The sequence below is a fragment of the Oryx dammah genome, unplaced genomic scaffold (genome assembly GCF_014754425.2).
Source record: "Oryx dammah isolate SB20612 unplaced genomic scaffold, SCBI_Odam_1.1 HiC_scaffold_5, whole genome shotgun sequence".
Taxonomy (NCBI): Eukaryota; Metazoa; Chordata; class Mammalia; order Artiodactyla; family Bovidae; genus Oryx; species Oryx dammah.
In genome coordinates this window covers 63,802,222-63,818,171 of record NW_024070189.1, presented here as the reverse complement: position 1 = coordinate 63,818,171, position 15,950 = coordinate 63,802,222, and the positions used below count along the sequence as shown (strand labels likewise).

At 39.1% G+C, this 15,950-nt stretch overlaps 1 protein-coding gene and 1 long non-coding RNA gene across 4 annotated transcripts in view; one reads left to right on the top strand and one right to left on the bottom strand.

The window, feature by feature from the left end:
* Positions 1–14,910, bottom strand: part of SAR1B (secretion associated Ras related GTPase 1B) — a 28,806-nt gene extending 13,896 nt beyond the window's left edge. The window contains exons 1-3 of the mRNA XM_040240081.1: positions 14,786–14,910; positions 4,251–4,326; positions 402–521 (exon numbers count right to left, since the gene is read on the bottom strand). Of these exons, the coding sequence (XP_040096015.1) occupies positions 402–521; positions 4,251–4,308 (178 nt within the window). The 5' untranslated portion in view covers positions 4,309–4,326; positions 14,786–14,910. The remainder of the gene's footprint in view (positions 1–401; positions 522–4,250; positions 4,327–14,785) is intronic.
* LOC120863652 overlaps positions 1–15,149 on the top strand; it is a 35,398-nt gene extending 20,249 nt beyond the window's left edge. For 2 of the 3 annotated variants that reach the window (XR_005721053.1, XR_005721054.1), the window contains exon 4: positions 14,584–15,149. This is a non-coding gene — a long non-coding RNA (uncharacterized LOC120863652). Of the gene's footprint in view, positions 1–7,514; positions 9,311–14,583 lie in introns of those variants that run through there. The other variant, XR_005721052.1, reaches the window with a different exon arrangement.
* The last annotated feature ends 801 nt before the right edge of the window (positions 15,150–15,950 follow it).

Sequence of the window (15,950 nt, the reverse complement as noted above, 5' to 3'; positions counted from 1 at the left end):
AGTTAAGAGCTACAGCAAAGTGTAAGACTATAATCTGTCCACTGAATAATGATTAAAATAGTACAGTTCTAAAATGTGAAAGAAATTTAGGTTATATAAGAAAGGTAATGCTATTTATAACCTAAACAATATGTGGTTGAATATACTATCATAATCCCTGAGACAATAACTTTTTAACTCTAGTTGGACAAAGGTATACTAACTATAAGATAATATGAGTATTATTTCAAGATCTAAATATACTCCCTGGAGTTGGGTCACTTATCATTTACTATAATAAGAACAAGTGAAATGACATGATCATAATTTATCCACCAAAAAACAAACAAAACCTTTTGGTTAGGGCCTGTGAACTGGAATCACTTCATTAGGTGACGCGCTGTATGGGAGAATGTACTTACTGGGATGTAACGTGGGCACATGCTGTCCAAGTCTGTCATCTTTTAGCATGTGTAGCAATGTTGTTTTTCCTGCATTATCCAATCCAAGAAATACCAATTTACCAGTTTTCTTATATAATCCTGCAGAGTAAGAGCTATGATTAGTCAGTGATATCCGACACAGATTACAGAAATAAAATGACTTTAAATAAAAGTATAATCTTCACAATTTAGTTATTTGGATACTTTTCCCAATTACCCCAGATTTTTGATAAAGAGACACTTATTAACCTTTTGAACTTCTAAGATTTTATAAATTGGCCTGAAAAAGCTTGGATTTCTAACCTATATTTAGTTTTGAAGAGCTATTTTAAATCTATTATGATTTGGGACGTCAGATCATTATAAAACTAAACTTTGCCCCAATCAATGAATGTGTGTGACCTAAACTTATCTTGCAATACCAAAATGCCAATTCCCTTGATGATTTAACTTAAATCCTCTTTTAATTTATCCCTTGACAAATATCTGTGCCCTCTACTAGAGAAACATAAAATACTTGAGATTATATATTTATGAAGCTAGACCAAAAGAAAAATTAGAGTTCTTTTCATTTATTTCACAGGTAAAAATAAATTACTTTTGACAATCAAAACTACAGTGAGTTTTTTTCAGTAAGAAAATTTAGTTCACTGTCAAATTTACCTGAGAATAAGGTTAAACTATTCACATGACTGTGTAAAACTAAGCAAAACAAAAATATCCAAGCACATGATTTTAAATACATCAATCAAGCACTGATAGCTAAAGTGATAAAGAGAGAAAGACAGCACCGACTCGTTTACAGTAGACTGACATTTATTGCAGAATTCCATATTGAGCTTTTTATATATATTTTTTAAAGACTTCTCTTAGAGCACTTTTAGGTTTACAACAAAACTCAAAGGAAGGTACAGATATTTCCCATATACCTCTGTCCCCACATATATATACTCTTCCCTAAAAGAGGACAGAAGTTTAACGACTTATGTCCATCATTATACAGAATATTTTCACTGCCCTAAAAAGTCTCTGTACTCTGCCTATATATCCACTCTACCCACTGCCCAGCAATCACTCATCTTTTTATGGTCTCCATATTTTTGCCTTCTCTAGAATGTTGTGTAGTTGGAATCACACAATATATAGCTTTTCAGATTGGCTTCTTCCACTCAGTAATATGCACGTAAGGTTTCTCCATGTATTTTCATGGCTTGAAAGCCCATTTTCTTTCTCATGCTATATAGTATTCCATTATCTGGCTGTACCATAGTTCATTTATCCATCCACCCACTAAAGGACATCTTGGTTGCTTCCATGTTTTGGCAATTATGGCTAAAGCTGCTGTAAATACCTGTGTGCAGGTTTCTGGATGGATGTAAGTTTTCAGCTCCTTTGGGTAAATACCAAGGAGCACAACTGCTGGACTGAATCGTAAGAGTATGTTTAGTTTCATAAGAGAACAACAAACTGTCTTCCAAAGTGGTTATACCATTTTGTATTACCACCAGTAATGAGTAAGAATTTCTGTTGTTTCACATCCCCACCAACATTTGGTATTGACAACATTTGGTATTGTCAGCATCTGAATTTGGGGCATCTAATAGGTGTGTAGTAGTATTGAACTTTATTTTATAGGAGTATATGAGGACAGGGAACACAGTACCAACTCAAAAAATTTAATCAGTAAGTGAAAATTTTAAGATATTAGGCAATTACAGATTGAGCTATCCATTTTCTAGTAAGTTCATGCCAAAATAACATTTAGTTACATACCCACATTTAAGTTTAAGAAGCAATTTTTTTTTAAGTCCTAATCACCTATTGACCAACCACCTGGATCCTAAGGAGAAAATTATCTTCCACAGTCATTTGCGCTGCGATACTACAGCTCTCCTTTAATTATGAATACTGACTAATAATCTCTTTAAACATTTCTATTTCTTAAAAGGTTTCTACACAGATTGCTTCTAACCAATGTACTCAGTCTTACCACCCTAGCTTTTAAATAGTAAAAGTGTACCGGATAAGATTCCAGAGGGGACCAGCCTAGAGCATTTAATTTTTCAACTGAATTGAACTAAGTTTCTGTTCTGTGGTAGGCACTGTTAAACATTTGCATACATTATTTCACTTAATCCTCAACTCTGTATAGGGGCATCATTATTGTCTTTTTTACAGAGAAGAAATGAAGACTCAATTAACTTATTTACTCAAATGCTGAAGTCAGGTCTGAGATTTGAACCCATGTCTGATCCCAGACCTTTGGTTCATTTCCATTTCTCTACACTGCCTCCTGATATTATCACTATTAACTTTCTTGTTCTTGACTGTGATGCAGTCTTTTTTGCCTTTTCAACATAATTCAGGATAGATTCATTGTTCTGTAAACTGAGATACAGATTCCAACCTGTTATAATCCAAAACGTCAGCAAAATAAACTTTAAAAACCCCTATTTCTGACACAGTTCTTACAAATATGTGACAAAATACTTAAGAATTCTCTTGGAGGTAGTATAGCAAGATCTGACATTTGACCTGTGGTAGAGCAACAGTATAAAAATAATGTGAGGAATTTTATTTTTAAAACATAAAGAAAAACATCTTGAGTTTTCTTTTAAATTTGCAAATATTAAGGTTCAACTAAGAAATAAAAGTACAGTGACAAAATTTGATCTTATACTTTTATCCTTTTAATATATAGTAGTCAAAATTTACATTTCCCAAGCAAAATTTACTTCCTCAGTTAAGATTATGTTTGTGGAGAAAGAAATATTTAGAAGATATCATTCCATAAGTACAGTTGTGGCCAGTTTGAACCATGTTTATCAATCTTTAATTACATGAAATGCTTCTCTTTCTGCCAATTTAAATTAAAGCAAAATTTGAAAGCAGGGGACTAGAAATATTTTTGTTAATTATTGCAATGGTAAAGTTGTGTATATCCCAACATAAAAGTTAATGAAAAGTCTGTCCTTGGGAGAAAAAAAAGCCTGTTTCACTGAAAAATGTGAGAAGTCACGGGTGTCAATAAAAGAAGGTTTTTCCTATCTGTAAAATCTATAAAGAGAAGAAAAGCACTAGTCAGAATCTCTGGGTGAACAAGTCTCATTTAGTAGGTTAAAAAATGCCATTTATAATATATGAGGTACTTGATGGAACATGAATTTTTATTAAAAAAGCAAAAATAATAATGTCTTGGATTCCTGTGAGCATTACCTGAGATAAAAGATGTAAAGCTCTTATAGAAACTGGCTAATAAATGGTAGCTATTCCTGCTAGTAATATGCTTATCAGCAACCTTGCTTGCTTGCTTGCTAAGTTGCTTCAGTCGTGTCCAACTCTATGCAACCCCATAGACGGCAGCTCACCAGGCTCCTCCGTCCCTGGGATTCTCCAGGCAAGAACACTGGAGTGGGTTGCCATTTCCTTCTCCAATGCGTGAAAGGGAGAAGTTAAAGTGATGTTGCTCAGTTGTGTCCGACTCTTAGCGACCCCATGGACTGCAGCCCACCAGGCTCCTCCATCCATGGGATTTTCCAGGCAAGAGTACTGGAGTGAGGTGCCATCGCCTTCTCCGATCAACAACCTTAGGAGGTAGGAATTGTTAATCATTTTACACATAAGGAAATTAAGGCTAAAGTGGAGAAAGCAATTTATCTAAGATTACTTCATAACAGGTATAATGAGTAGTTGAATGTGTTGTATGATTCCAAAGCCCACATCTGTAACTACTGGGTTACATATAAAGCAGCTCTAGACAAATAAAAGACACTTTCATATAAGTAGGATTAAATGGGATAACAAAAGGGAAAAAAGGGCCAACATTACCTAGAAACTGTAGTACACTGCTGAAACCACTGTAAATCCAGTCAAATATGAAGGACATAGCCAAATCTGATAGGGTCTGGAAAAAAAAGTGGGATTTAGTAGTCAATATTAAATAGCAATGACATTAAACATCAACTGTGAGTAAATAATTCTACAGCAACCTTACTACAAAGAGTTAAATACTCTTCCAGGCCAGTCTAACCTGGTGTATGCTGCTGCTGCTAAGTCGCGTCAGTTCAGTTCTGTCGCTCAGTCGTGTCTGACTCTTTGTGACCCCATGAATCGCAGCACGCCAGGCCACCCTGACCATCACCAACTTCCGGAGTTCACTCAGACTCACGTCCATCAAGTCAGTGATGCCATCCAGCCATCTCATCCTCGGTCGTCCCCTTCTCCTCTTGCCCCCAATCCCTCCCAGCATCAGAGTCTTTTCCAATGAGTCAACTCTTCGCATGAGGTGGCCAAAATACTGGAGTTTCAGCTTCAGCATCATTCCCTCCAAAGAAATCCCAGGGCTGATCTCCTTCAGAATGGACTGGCTAGATCTCCTTGCAGTCCAAGGGACTCGCAAGAGTCTTCTCCAACACCATAGTTCAAAAGCATCAATTCTTCGGCGCTCAGCTTTCTTCACAGTCCAACTCTCACATCCATACATGACCACAGGAAAAACCATAGCCTTGACTAGACGGACCTTTGTTGGCAAAGTAATGTCTCTGCTTTTGAATATGCTATGTAGGTTGGTCATAACTTTTCTTCCAAGGAGTAAGCGTCTTTTAATTTCATGACTGAAATCACCATCTGCACTGATTTTGGAGCCCCCCAAAATAAAGTCAGACACTGTTTCCACTGTTTCCCCATCTATTTCCCATGAAGTGATGGGACCAGATGCCATGATCTTCGTTTTCTGAATGTTGAGCTTTAAGCCAACTTTTTCACTCTCCACTTTCACTTTCATCAAGAGGCTTTTGAGTTCCTCTTCACTTTCTGCCATAAGGGTGGTGTCATCTGCATATCTGAGGTTATTGATATTTCTCCCGGCAATCTTGATTCCAGCTTGTGCTTCTTCCAGCCCAGCGTTTCTCATGATGTACTCTGCATATAAGTTAAATAAGCAGGGTGACAATATACAGCCTTGATGTACTCCTTTTCCTATTTGGAACCAGTCTGTTGTTCCATGTCCAGGTCTAACTGTTGCTTCCTGACCTGCATACAGGTTTCTCAAGAGGCAGGTCAGGTGGTCTGGCATTCCCATCTCTTTCAGAATTTTCCAGTTTATTGTGATCCACAGTCAAAGGCTTTGGCATAGTCAATAAAGCAGAAATAGATGTTTTTCTGGAACTCTCTTGCTTTTTCCACGACCCAGCAGATGTTGGCAATTTGATCTCTGATTCCTCTGCCTTTTCTAAAACCAGCTTGAACATCTGGAAGTTCACGCTTCACATATTGCTGAAGCCTGGCTTGGAGAATTTTGAGCATTACTTTACTAGTGTGTGAGATGAGTGCAGCTGTGCGGTAGTTTGAGCATTCTTTGGCATTGCCTTTCTTTGGGACTGGAATGAAAACTGACCTTTTCCGGTCCTGTGGCCACTGCTGAGTTTTCCAAATCTGCTGGCAGAGTGCAGCACTTTCACAGCATCATCTTTCAGGATTTGAAATAGCTCAACTGCAATTCTATCACCTCCACTACCTTTGTTAGTAGTGATGCTTTCTAAGGCCCACTTGACTTCACATTCCAGAATGTCTGGCTCTAGGTGAGTGACCACACCTTCGTGATTATCTTGGTCGTGAAGATCTTTTTTGTACAGTTCTTCTGTGTATTCTTGCCACCTGTTCTTAATATCTTCTACTTCTGTTAGGTCCATACCATTTCTGTCCTTTATTGAGCCCATCTTTGTATGAAATGTTCCCTTGGTACCTCGAATTTCTTAGAAGTTATTATTTTACAAGTTGAAAATTACAACTCCTCCTACTATTATCATTTTAGGTCATGGAGAAATTGAGACTTAAGAGAAAATATATACAAGTGGCTTATCTTTTCTGAAGATTTTTACGTATATGCCTTTTGAAGGAAAATTTTAATAATTAAAAATTTTTAATTTTATGTTAAATATTAAATATATTTAATATAAAATTTAATATATATTATGGTGTATAATATATTATATATTATAATAATTTTCACTGTAGAGAATCAAATAAAGCAGTGGTGTGCTGAGTCTTTTTTCTGATTCAATCCATATGCACCTAGCTCATATGACATCCAGGGCCCTAAGTTAGACATTATAGGGAACACAGATACTGATGACAAGCATGGCTCCTTCTCTCAGAAAGGTTATAGAGTGATGAATTAGCTACGCAAGTGCAACTGAAAAATGTTAAAGCTGAACAGGGTATTATCTAAAATGGTAACAACTCACCCTATAGAGTTTCAAGAATTATTCAAGCACAAGGGGAGGGGGGGAAATGCCCATATTGTAGATCCTAAGCTACTAGGGGAGTAATGATCATAAGAGCATAGAAACAAAACAATAAAAATAAATAACAGAGAGATGAGGTGGGCTTCCCTGGTAGCTCAATGGTAAAGAATCCTACCTGTGCAGGAGACACGGGTTTGATCCCTGAGCTAGGACGATCCCACAAACTGCGGAGGAACTAAGCCCGCCCGTGCAGCATGGCTATTGAGTCTGTGCTCTAGGGCCGGGAGCCACAACTATTGAGCCCACAGACCATAGCTGCTGAAGCTTGTGAACCCTAGAGCCCGTGTTCCCCACCAAGAGAAGCCACCACAGTAAAAGCCCGTGTACCTGAACTAGAGAGTTGCCCGTGCTGACCGCAACTAGATCAAAGACCACAGAGCAACAGACTCACCACAGCCAAAAATAAATTACAAATGAAAAAAAGACATGTGGTATGTGTGTGCATACCAACAGAAAGAGGTACAGTGAAATCAAAGTCCCTCAGTCGTGTCTGACTCTTTGGGACTCCGTGGACTATACAGTCCATGGGATACTCTAGGCCAGAATACTGGAGTGGGTAGCCTCTCCCTTCTCCAGGGGATCTTCCCAAACCTGGGATCGAACTGGGGTCTCCCGCATTGCAGGCAGATTCTTTACCAGCTGAGCCACAAGGGAATCCTGAAAGAGGTATATTATGCTCACAAGTAACACTTTATATTATGTATGAAAACGAGAAAACCAGTCCTGCTTGTCTCAACATTCAAAATCCTATTTTCACAGTTCTGTGGTGACAACTGCTCAGTCGCTTCAGTCGTGTCCGATTCTGTGCGACCCCAGAGACAGCAGCCCACCAGGCTCCCCCGTCCCTGGAATTCTCCACGCAAGAACACTGGAGTGGTGACAGCAGGGTATAGCTAAGGAAAGGTTTCTTGGATGGTGATTGGGTACCCATAGCCTGGATGGGTATAGCAAAATGTCAGGAACTGTTAGATGATGTAACTGGGATTAGGGGATTGAGACTGAGAGTTAAAATCAATGGGTGCTAATTAGTGATGCAGAAGCCAGATTGATAAACAAATTTGAGATTAAATTTAGACATTTGGCTTTCATGCTGGCTACTTTTAATATGTGAACATAAGAAACTGCTGAATCTGCACTTCAATTTAATAAAACGGAGCAAAACAAAAAAATACCAGCTACCATTTATTAAACCTCTGTGAGCAGTATGGTCTAGAGGTTAAGAGCAGCAGCTCTGGAGCTAAGACTTTACTAATATTTTAAGTAACTTATTTCACTTTCCTCATCTGTAAAATGGGGATAGCAATACCTATCTGAGATGGTTGTTGTGAAGATTAATTACTACACACAAAGCATTTAGAACTGAGCATGGAGGAAGCACTCAATTTTAGCTGCTATTACTATTATTTCTTCCACTACATGGCCTACAGTACTAGGCACTTTACAAATATCATCACTAAACACCTCAACAACCTTTCAGAATAAATACATTATTGACTGCATTTTGCAGAAGCTGAAGCTACTAGTGAGTAAAATTCAACTTTTAGTGATTGGCACATCCAAGTTTCAAACATGAGTCTGACTTCCACATCCATTCCCTTTTCTTTACATTGCATTGGCTCTCTAAAGCTTTATAAAAATAGTTTTAAAGGTTTAAAGTTATTTAAATCATTATATAACATTGTAAAATTACTCCAGCTCATGACTCTGACATGTAATTCCTTCTTCTACCTCACACCCCACGGCCAGTCATTCCTTAGTTCTATCAATTTCTGCATTTTCTTTGATTCTCACAGGAGCCACCTGGTTAAAATCCTTGTGTCAGTTCCCTAAACTACCATCTTAACATCAAAATGTGTTTCTACCCAGTTGTACATGCCCTCCAGAGTAGCTTCACCAAAATGTCATCTCAGATTTGTTGCCGTCAGGGTGACTGTAACTCCCAGTTGGCTGGGGACAGTCTCAGTAAAGTTATTTCAGTGTAATCATTAATAGTGCTTCCCTTCTCAAAAGGGTCCTGATTTAAGTGTTAAATTATATGGCCGTTCTGCTTGTGGATGGAGAGCCACTGGAGGTTTGTGAGCTGAGAAATGATACAGTCAAACTCCTTGGTCTAGTGTTCCACATCCTACTTGTAGCTACCTTTCCAGGCTTATAATACATATCACTTCCCTACTTGTAGCTTTCCCTGGGCTAAAGTAAACTGCTTGCTGGCGACCTGTGCTTTACCTTAAAACATCTGCCCATTATCCTTCCAGGCATCAGAATGTTTTCCCATCATCTCTGCCTAAAGTCTCCTTGCCAAATGCTATGGAAGAAACTAATTCTCACTTGAGATAGTGTTCAAGGTACAGATACGGGTGGAAGAACCAACAGAACCCAGGAAGGGTAAAAGAACTAGAAGAGACAGGCAAGAAAAGCAGTCAGTCACAGTATATGCAGAGGTGTCACTGCTTGCTTTGCTGACGGAGGCAGCTGCTGGGAGCATGAGCAGATTCCAGCCAGGGGTCTAGCAGAACTGTGTGCCCTTGAGCAAATTACCATCTCTCAGGGTGTTTTATGAGCAAACAAGACAAAATGCACAAAGTAAGTATTTAAAATGTGGCCTCTGTTATTAATATTATTGAGAACAGAATGAGATGGAAGTTAGCAGGTGGAGGCAGTGAGGAAATTCTTCAGGCAAAAAATTTGAAATAATTTTGGTGAGGGAAGTGAGATTTTCTTTTTAGGGGAGGGTGAGGCTTGATAATGTTGATAAACTGAAAGGAAGGAGCTTGTGGCAAGGAATAAGTTAAAGATGAGAAAGAGAAGGAATTGACCAAAAGGGGCAAGGTCTCAAGAGGAGGCCGGGCAGAGAGCATGCTCTCTTTCTCTAAGATGAAAACGCAGGCAGGACAGGAAAGGTGAAGGAGTGTAGAGAAATTCTGAGGAGCAGATTGAGGATTAGAATAGCTACTGTGGGGGGAAAGATCAAGTTAAAAGATGGCTAAAAAGAGCCAATTGTGAAGACTGAAACATTCACAGCAGTGCCAGTCTGCACTGACTTCTATCCCTCCCGCTGCTTCCCCAGCCCCACCCCAGCAGTGCTCAGCTTTAGAGAATAAGGAGCAAATGTGTATTAGGGACTTTAGAAGAGCAAATCAAAAAAGGGGAACAAGAATTTGAGAGCACTAGTGTCAGAGGCTGAAGTGGTCTGATCAGAAGTTCAGGCTGCGTGGATAAAGTTACAAAGGTAGACAAAGTACGGGAATGGGTGGGGGTCAAAAGCAGGCTTCTCACAGAATAAAACTGGAAGAATAGAGGAAGAGTCTTTAGTTAAAAATAGCAGATATAGATGTAGTAAAAGGGTGCAAGAAGTGAAAGGTGATCAGAACTGTGCCAGCAAAGTGGAGGAAAATGTGGGTTCAGAATTTAAGGAAGGTCTGAGTGGTGGCAAGCTCCAAAGTACTGTCCTCGCTGACAGGCAGTGGAATCACCAGAAGATTGGAGGGGAGCATTACAGAAAGCAGGACTGTGAGTCAAGTGGCAAAGTCCTCACTGGAGAAGACTGCTGGTAGGTGAGAGACAGGGAGGGTAGAGAGAGTAAGAGGGTAGAGAGGGTAGCCATGCAGGTAAATGCATTTATGGTGTAAGGATTTGCTTTTGTAAAATTTGTCCCAAGATAACTGATAACATATATGAGGAAACTCTTCTTCAGAAATTAATGAGATATTTATATTTCTATAAAGTCATGGCTTCTGAGATCTTTAAAACAAGCTAGGAGTCATTAGTCATTTTAAAGTAGAGGTAAAAATGCCAACTAAGAATAAAAGTTACTTAGCCGCAATCAGATACCTGAGCCCTGAGAACAGGTTACACAACACCATGGATACACTATTAAGACATGTGAAAAGCAAAGGTCAAGAACAAGGAAACATATACACGTCAGCAGATTTATTTATTGCATGAACACCAAACAGGAAAAATCGCTCCACAGATTAGAAAAGTGATCTACTCAAGTACTACAAAAATCAGTGCAAAGGGTGTAATGGAAAATAAATTCTCAGATTACAAATAACTTCTGAAAGCCTTGCCACATTAAACTTACAAGGATGATTCCATTTATATGAAATAGTCCAGAATAGTCAAGTCTTTAGAGTCAGTAGATTAGTGGTTGTCAGACTCGGGGAAGGTGAAATTGGGAGTGGCTAATGAGTACTGGGTTTCTTTTGGGGTGATGAAAATGTTTCTGGAGTTACTGGTGATGGTTGCACAACATGAGTAAACTAAAAACACTTAATTGTACACTTACAATGGTAAGTAGTGTATGTACAACTATCCTTTATGGTATGTACTCTCTTTCAATAAAATTATTATTAAAAAATTAAAGAACCGACCCATTGGAAAAGACCCTGATCTGGGAAAGACTGAAGGCAGGAGGAGAAGGGGATGACAGAGGATAAGATGGTAGGATGGCATCACCAACTCAATGGACATGAGTTTGAGCAAGCTCTGGGAGACAACAGGCAGGGGAGCCTAGTGTGCTGCAGTCCATGGGGTCACAAAGAGTTGGACAGGACTGAGTGCCTGAACAACAACAAAGTAATTTGGGCTTCTCAGATGGCTCAGTGGTAGAGAATCCGCCTGCCAATTCAGGAGAATGGGTTCAATCCCTGGGTCAGGACAATCCCCTGGAAAAGGAAATGGCAACCCACTCCAGTATTCTTGCCTGGGAAATCCTATGGACAGAAGAGCCTGGCAGGCTTTAGTCCATGGGGTTGCAAAAGAGTCAGATATGACCTGGCAACTAAACAACAACAATATAAGTAATTTAGCAAAATCATTTAGGTGTGAACTTTTAAAAAAGAGAAAAAATAAACATAAGATGACAAGATACAAATACTCCAAAAAGTAGTGCTGGTAGAAAATAAAAACTAGAATATTCTAAGGAGATAAATCCTATTGAGAATAGGATTCGAGAGTAAATACATTAATAACTTTGGGAAGCAAAGCATGGTAGAGCTGTGGTAAAATGGATGGAGTAGAATGGAGGTCCTAGATTTTAAAAAATCTAAACTGAATGTGCATCACTGCCTCTCACCCGGCCGTATTACATGGCATGCAGAACTTCCCCCACCAGGGACTGAACCTGTGCCTCTGTGGTGGAAGCATGGAGTCTTTGCCACTAGATCACCGGGGAAGTCCTAAATGTGCTTCTTTCGAAATACTGTAATTTCATCCTGGGAAAGCCAATCTTCATGAGCCCCAGTTTGCTCTTCGATATAAGGGAAATACCGCCTGCCTCAGAGAGTGTTAAGAATGATTAAATACTATAACATACATGAAAATACTTTGAATACACCATATAAGGTGGTATTAATTTAGACTAAATCGATTGAAAATCAAAGCACAGAACTTTCAATGCCAATTTTGAAATCAACTTCAATATTAATAACTACTACTAAGAAAAAGATTTTTAATGATGTTCTGATTTTACTTTAAATATTAACAACAACATCATTGTCACCAGAAAAGCACTAGAATAGTTTCTTTCAAATCCAGGTAAGGAAATTTCAGTAGAAGAGATTGATCAAAACTTTCTACACAATTTTGTCAGCCTTATAAAGTGCACAAATTCCATAAGATCAGTATACTATCTGTAAACCAATTTAGGAACTATAAATACCCCTCTCTCAGTTTCAAACAGTACTACAAATACAAAGGCCAAATTCTGGCCATGTTTTGTAGAATTTCAACAAGGCCCTCGGCCTTGGTCCCTCGGGGATCTAGAGGATTGTTTCCAGGCCTCTACACCCCACACACTCTCCTTAAGTCCCTTATATAAAAATGTCATATATTTACATACAGTCTTTGCACTTCCTCTAATATACTTTAAATAATCTCTCAATTACTTAAAGTATCTAACACAAAGCAAATAGTTGTAAATGCAATGTAAATGCCATGTAAACAGCTGTCAGCACTTGGCAAATTGAAGTTTTGCTTTTTCAAACTTTCTGGAATTTTTTTCCCCCAAATATTTTCCATCCATTCTTGAATCCTCAGAAACAGAATCCATGGATAAGGAGGGCCAATGTCCATACTAAAAGTTTGGACACTGACGATGCTGAATGTTTAAAAATAAGACTGCTTTTAAATACCCACCCCTAAAATTATTAGATTTTCTTTTTATAGCCTTTAAAGTACTGAAATAGTGATGCAAATAAAAAACTCAAGAAAACATTTGGGGACTGAATGTTTAGCCATTATAAAAATGGAACTAAATCTTTTGGTTCATGTAATGAACAAAAAGTACATACTCCATTTTTCTTTAAGGAAAAGTGATGCTCGACTGAAATAAGGTTAAATCTATGACAGATATAAGTTGGATTTTTTTAAGAGGAAGAGGGAAAAAACTATATATTTTAAAAAGCTGTGAGGGATTTCCCTGGCAGTTCAGTGGTTAAGACTTGGAGGCCTTCCAATGCAGCGGTTGTGGATGAGATCCCTGGTCGGGGAGCTAAGATCCCACATACCTCGTGGCCAAAAGACCAAACCATAAAAACGTAAGGAATACTGTAACAAATTCAATAAAGACTGTAACAACGGTCCACGTCAAAAAAAAGCTTAAAAGTACTGAACTTACCTATAATGAGTTAAAATAAAAACTGACAAAGCAATGGCTAATTCAATCATTAAAATACTTTTAACTCAAATTGTACTAAAAGCAACATACAAGGAAGGTAAACTTTTCAATACAATGATCTGAAAATTATTTGCTTAGTTACGTTTTGCAGAAAAATAATTTAAATGACTTTCAGCAAGTGTACTTAAGAGGGTGGAGAAATAATCATTACTACAGAATTCTGATTTATAAGCTTCAAATATATGGCACTGATTTCCATTTCTGATAGCCTATTCTTTGGTCTCAATTTTTGCTCAAAGTGCAAGGCAAAGGAGTTAAAATGTACCCTATATAAACTGCTAATCTGCATAATTAATGACTGCTTCTCTTCATATTTCTAAAATCATGGCAACACCTTCCTCTTCCACAAATCAGGAAACATCAAAGAACTATCCTAAAGTTTTTAAAGTTAAAAATATTTTGATGACAATGCAAGTCCACTAAAATATTTGATATACAGATTATTTTGAAATAGCACCACTAATTGTTGACAAAATGTAAACCTTCCTTATTCCTCATCTGTAAAATAGAGGTACTACTACTTCCTCAGTGGATTGCTGTATGGAACTAAACCTTTTGGTTCGTGTAATGAACAAAAAATACATTAGCGCCTTACACATAGTAGACAACAAATGTTCCTGTCCCTTTTTCATTTGCCTCATTGCGACTCTAATTGGTGTTCTAACACTGAACGCAGGACAGTCTTCAGTGTGAGATAAAAATGTGCAACTAATAATAGGCTTACTTTTTCAAATTAAAAGTATTTCTTCAGCTCATTGTGTCCAATGTACCTAATACCTTAAAATTCCTGACGAGTTTGGTTCTTTTGGTCAACGATGTCAAGAGTTTCAGCTGTTGTCAAAGTATTTAAACCTTGTTGTAAACTTGGGACAGTCGGTAAATAATTGCAGCTTTCCCCCAAGAGTATAGTGTATCTTTTCCCCATTCAACTGGGACTTGGGCAATGGGAAAACGTTAACTACTAGTAGCAGGGAAAGCTCGATTTGTCCCCACTCTATGTGGGAGAGTTGAAAACACGTCGCGTCACTGCCTCTGAGCTGTCAATGATCCCCGCAGCCTTCACCTTACCTGGTAAGGAAACTGAGGCTAAGGGCAAGGAAGAGCTTGGCTGCAGTTCAGAGTCATCTCTTTGATTCCTGAAATAACCACTATTTGACAGCAGTGGTGTCCTTTCCAGATGGTCGTCAGAGTGGCCCCGCGAAGCACGAAAGGAACCTGTCGTCTTTCCTGCCTCCAGATTCCAGGGCGAAAAACAGGAGCCCCTTCCCCGCCCTGCTATAGGCAGGGGCATCGAGTGGGCCCAGCCCCAAAGGCGCTCCTTCCCCGGGATCAACAGCTGCCGCCAGCCAGTTCTCCCGGGACGAGAGGCCGCCACTTACCTGCTGTTGGAGAAAACGCAATTCCTTGCTTGGAGTCGGCCCTGTTCACTCGGACACCAAACTGCAAAGAGCGATGGCTGCCGCGGCCGTAGTTCGCGTTAGCTCCTTCCGGGCCGGCGGGTGCTTCACTCCCGAAGGTTCGCGGGACAGCAGTGCCGCGCGCCTGCAGTTCCGCCTTCCGGCGATTCCGCGGACAGTCCCGCGGCTGACTGCGCTCCGAGGTGGGACCTGCTGCCCACACAGGCCTGAAGGAGTTTCAGGCAGAGAAGGTAACACCGGTTCTTAGCTTGGGGAAATTATACGTGACATCCTCTTTTCTTTCTTTCTTTTTTTAAAAAAAATAATAAATTACATTTTCAAAGTGCACCTGTTTCTTGAGTTCAACAAGTAATTTACAAAATGTGCCAGATAATGTGTTGAGCTTTCATCAAGGCTGTCTTTACTCCATCGTTCTTTGCTAATGAATGTTGATCTTTAAGACTGTCTTGACTCCGCTGTTTTTTGCTCATGAATGTTACTTTTCTTAAATTTATTCAAATAGGAATACTCAGGTACCTTGAATGAAAATGTGATGGCAGTGCTTCCAAGATTGCTCCCAAGCCTACGATTCTTTCCCGGGGATGCAGACAGAACAAGGAGGTGCTTGGGGACTGAAGCAGTTATTGGATAGATTCCCAACAAGCCTATTACAAGCTCTCCCCCTCTTTCATCCCAGCCTCAGGAAATGACTTACTCCATTGGCCCTCGCTTCTCACTTGTCATTCCTTCTGCCAGAACTGCTTCCGCAGATATCTCCCTCCACCCGGCTAACTCCTACACACTCTTCAGGTCTCAGCACCAATAGCTCTCTCATCAGACTCCCTCTCAGATTCAGTTAAGCCCTTTATTTCAGGTTTCCCCAGCAACTGTACAATTTATCTTATGATTGATTGAAGTTATCTTGCTTATGATTTTACAATTAAAATGTATGATTATTATCTATAGCCTCCCCAACAGGCATTCTATCAGCTTCCTTAGGTGAAGAACCATATCTGCCTTTTCTCCTGTTGAACATATTTTCAGTGCTTGGCATACTATAGGTGCTGAATACATTCGAGCAAGTGATTCAGTCATAATATAAAGGACTCTTAGGTACACTTTTGTCCTCAGAGGGTTAAAGAATTTC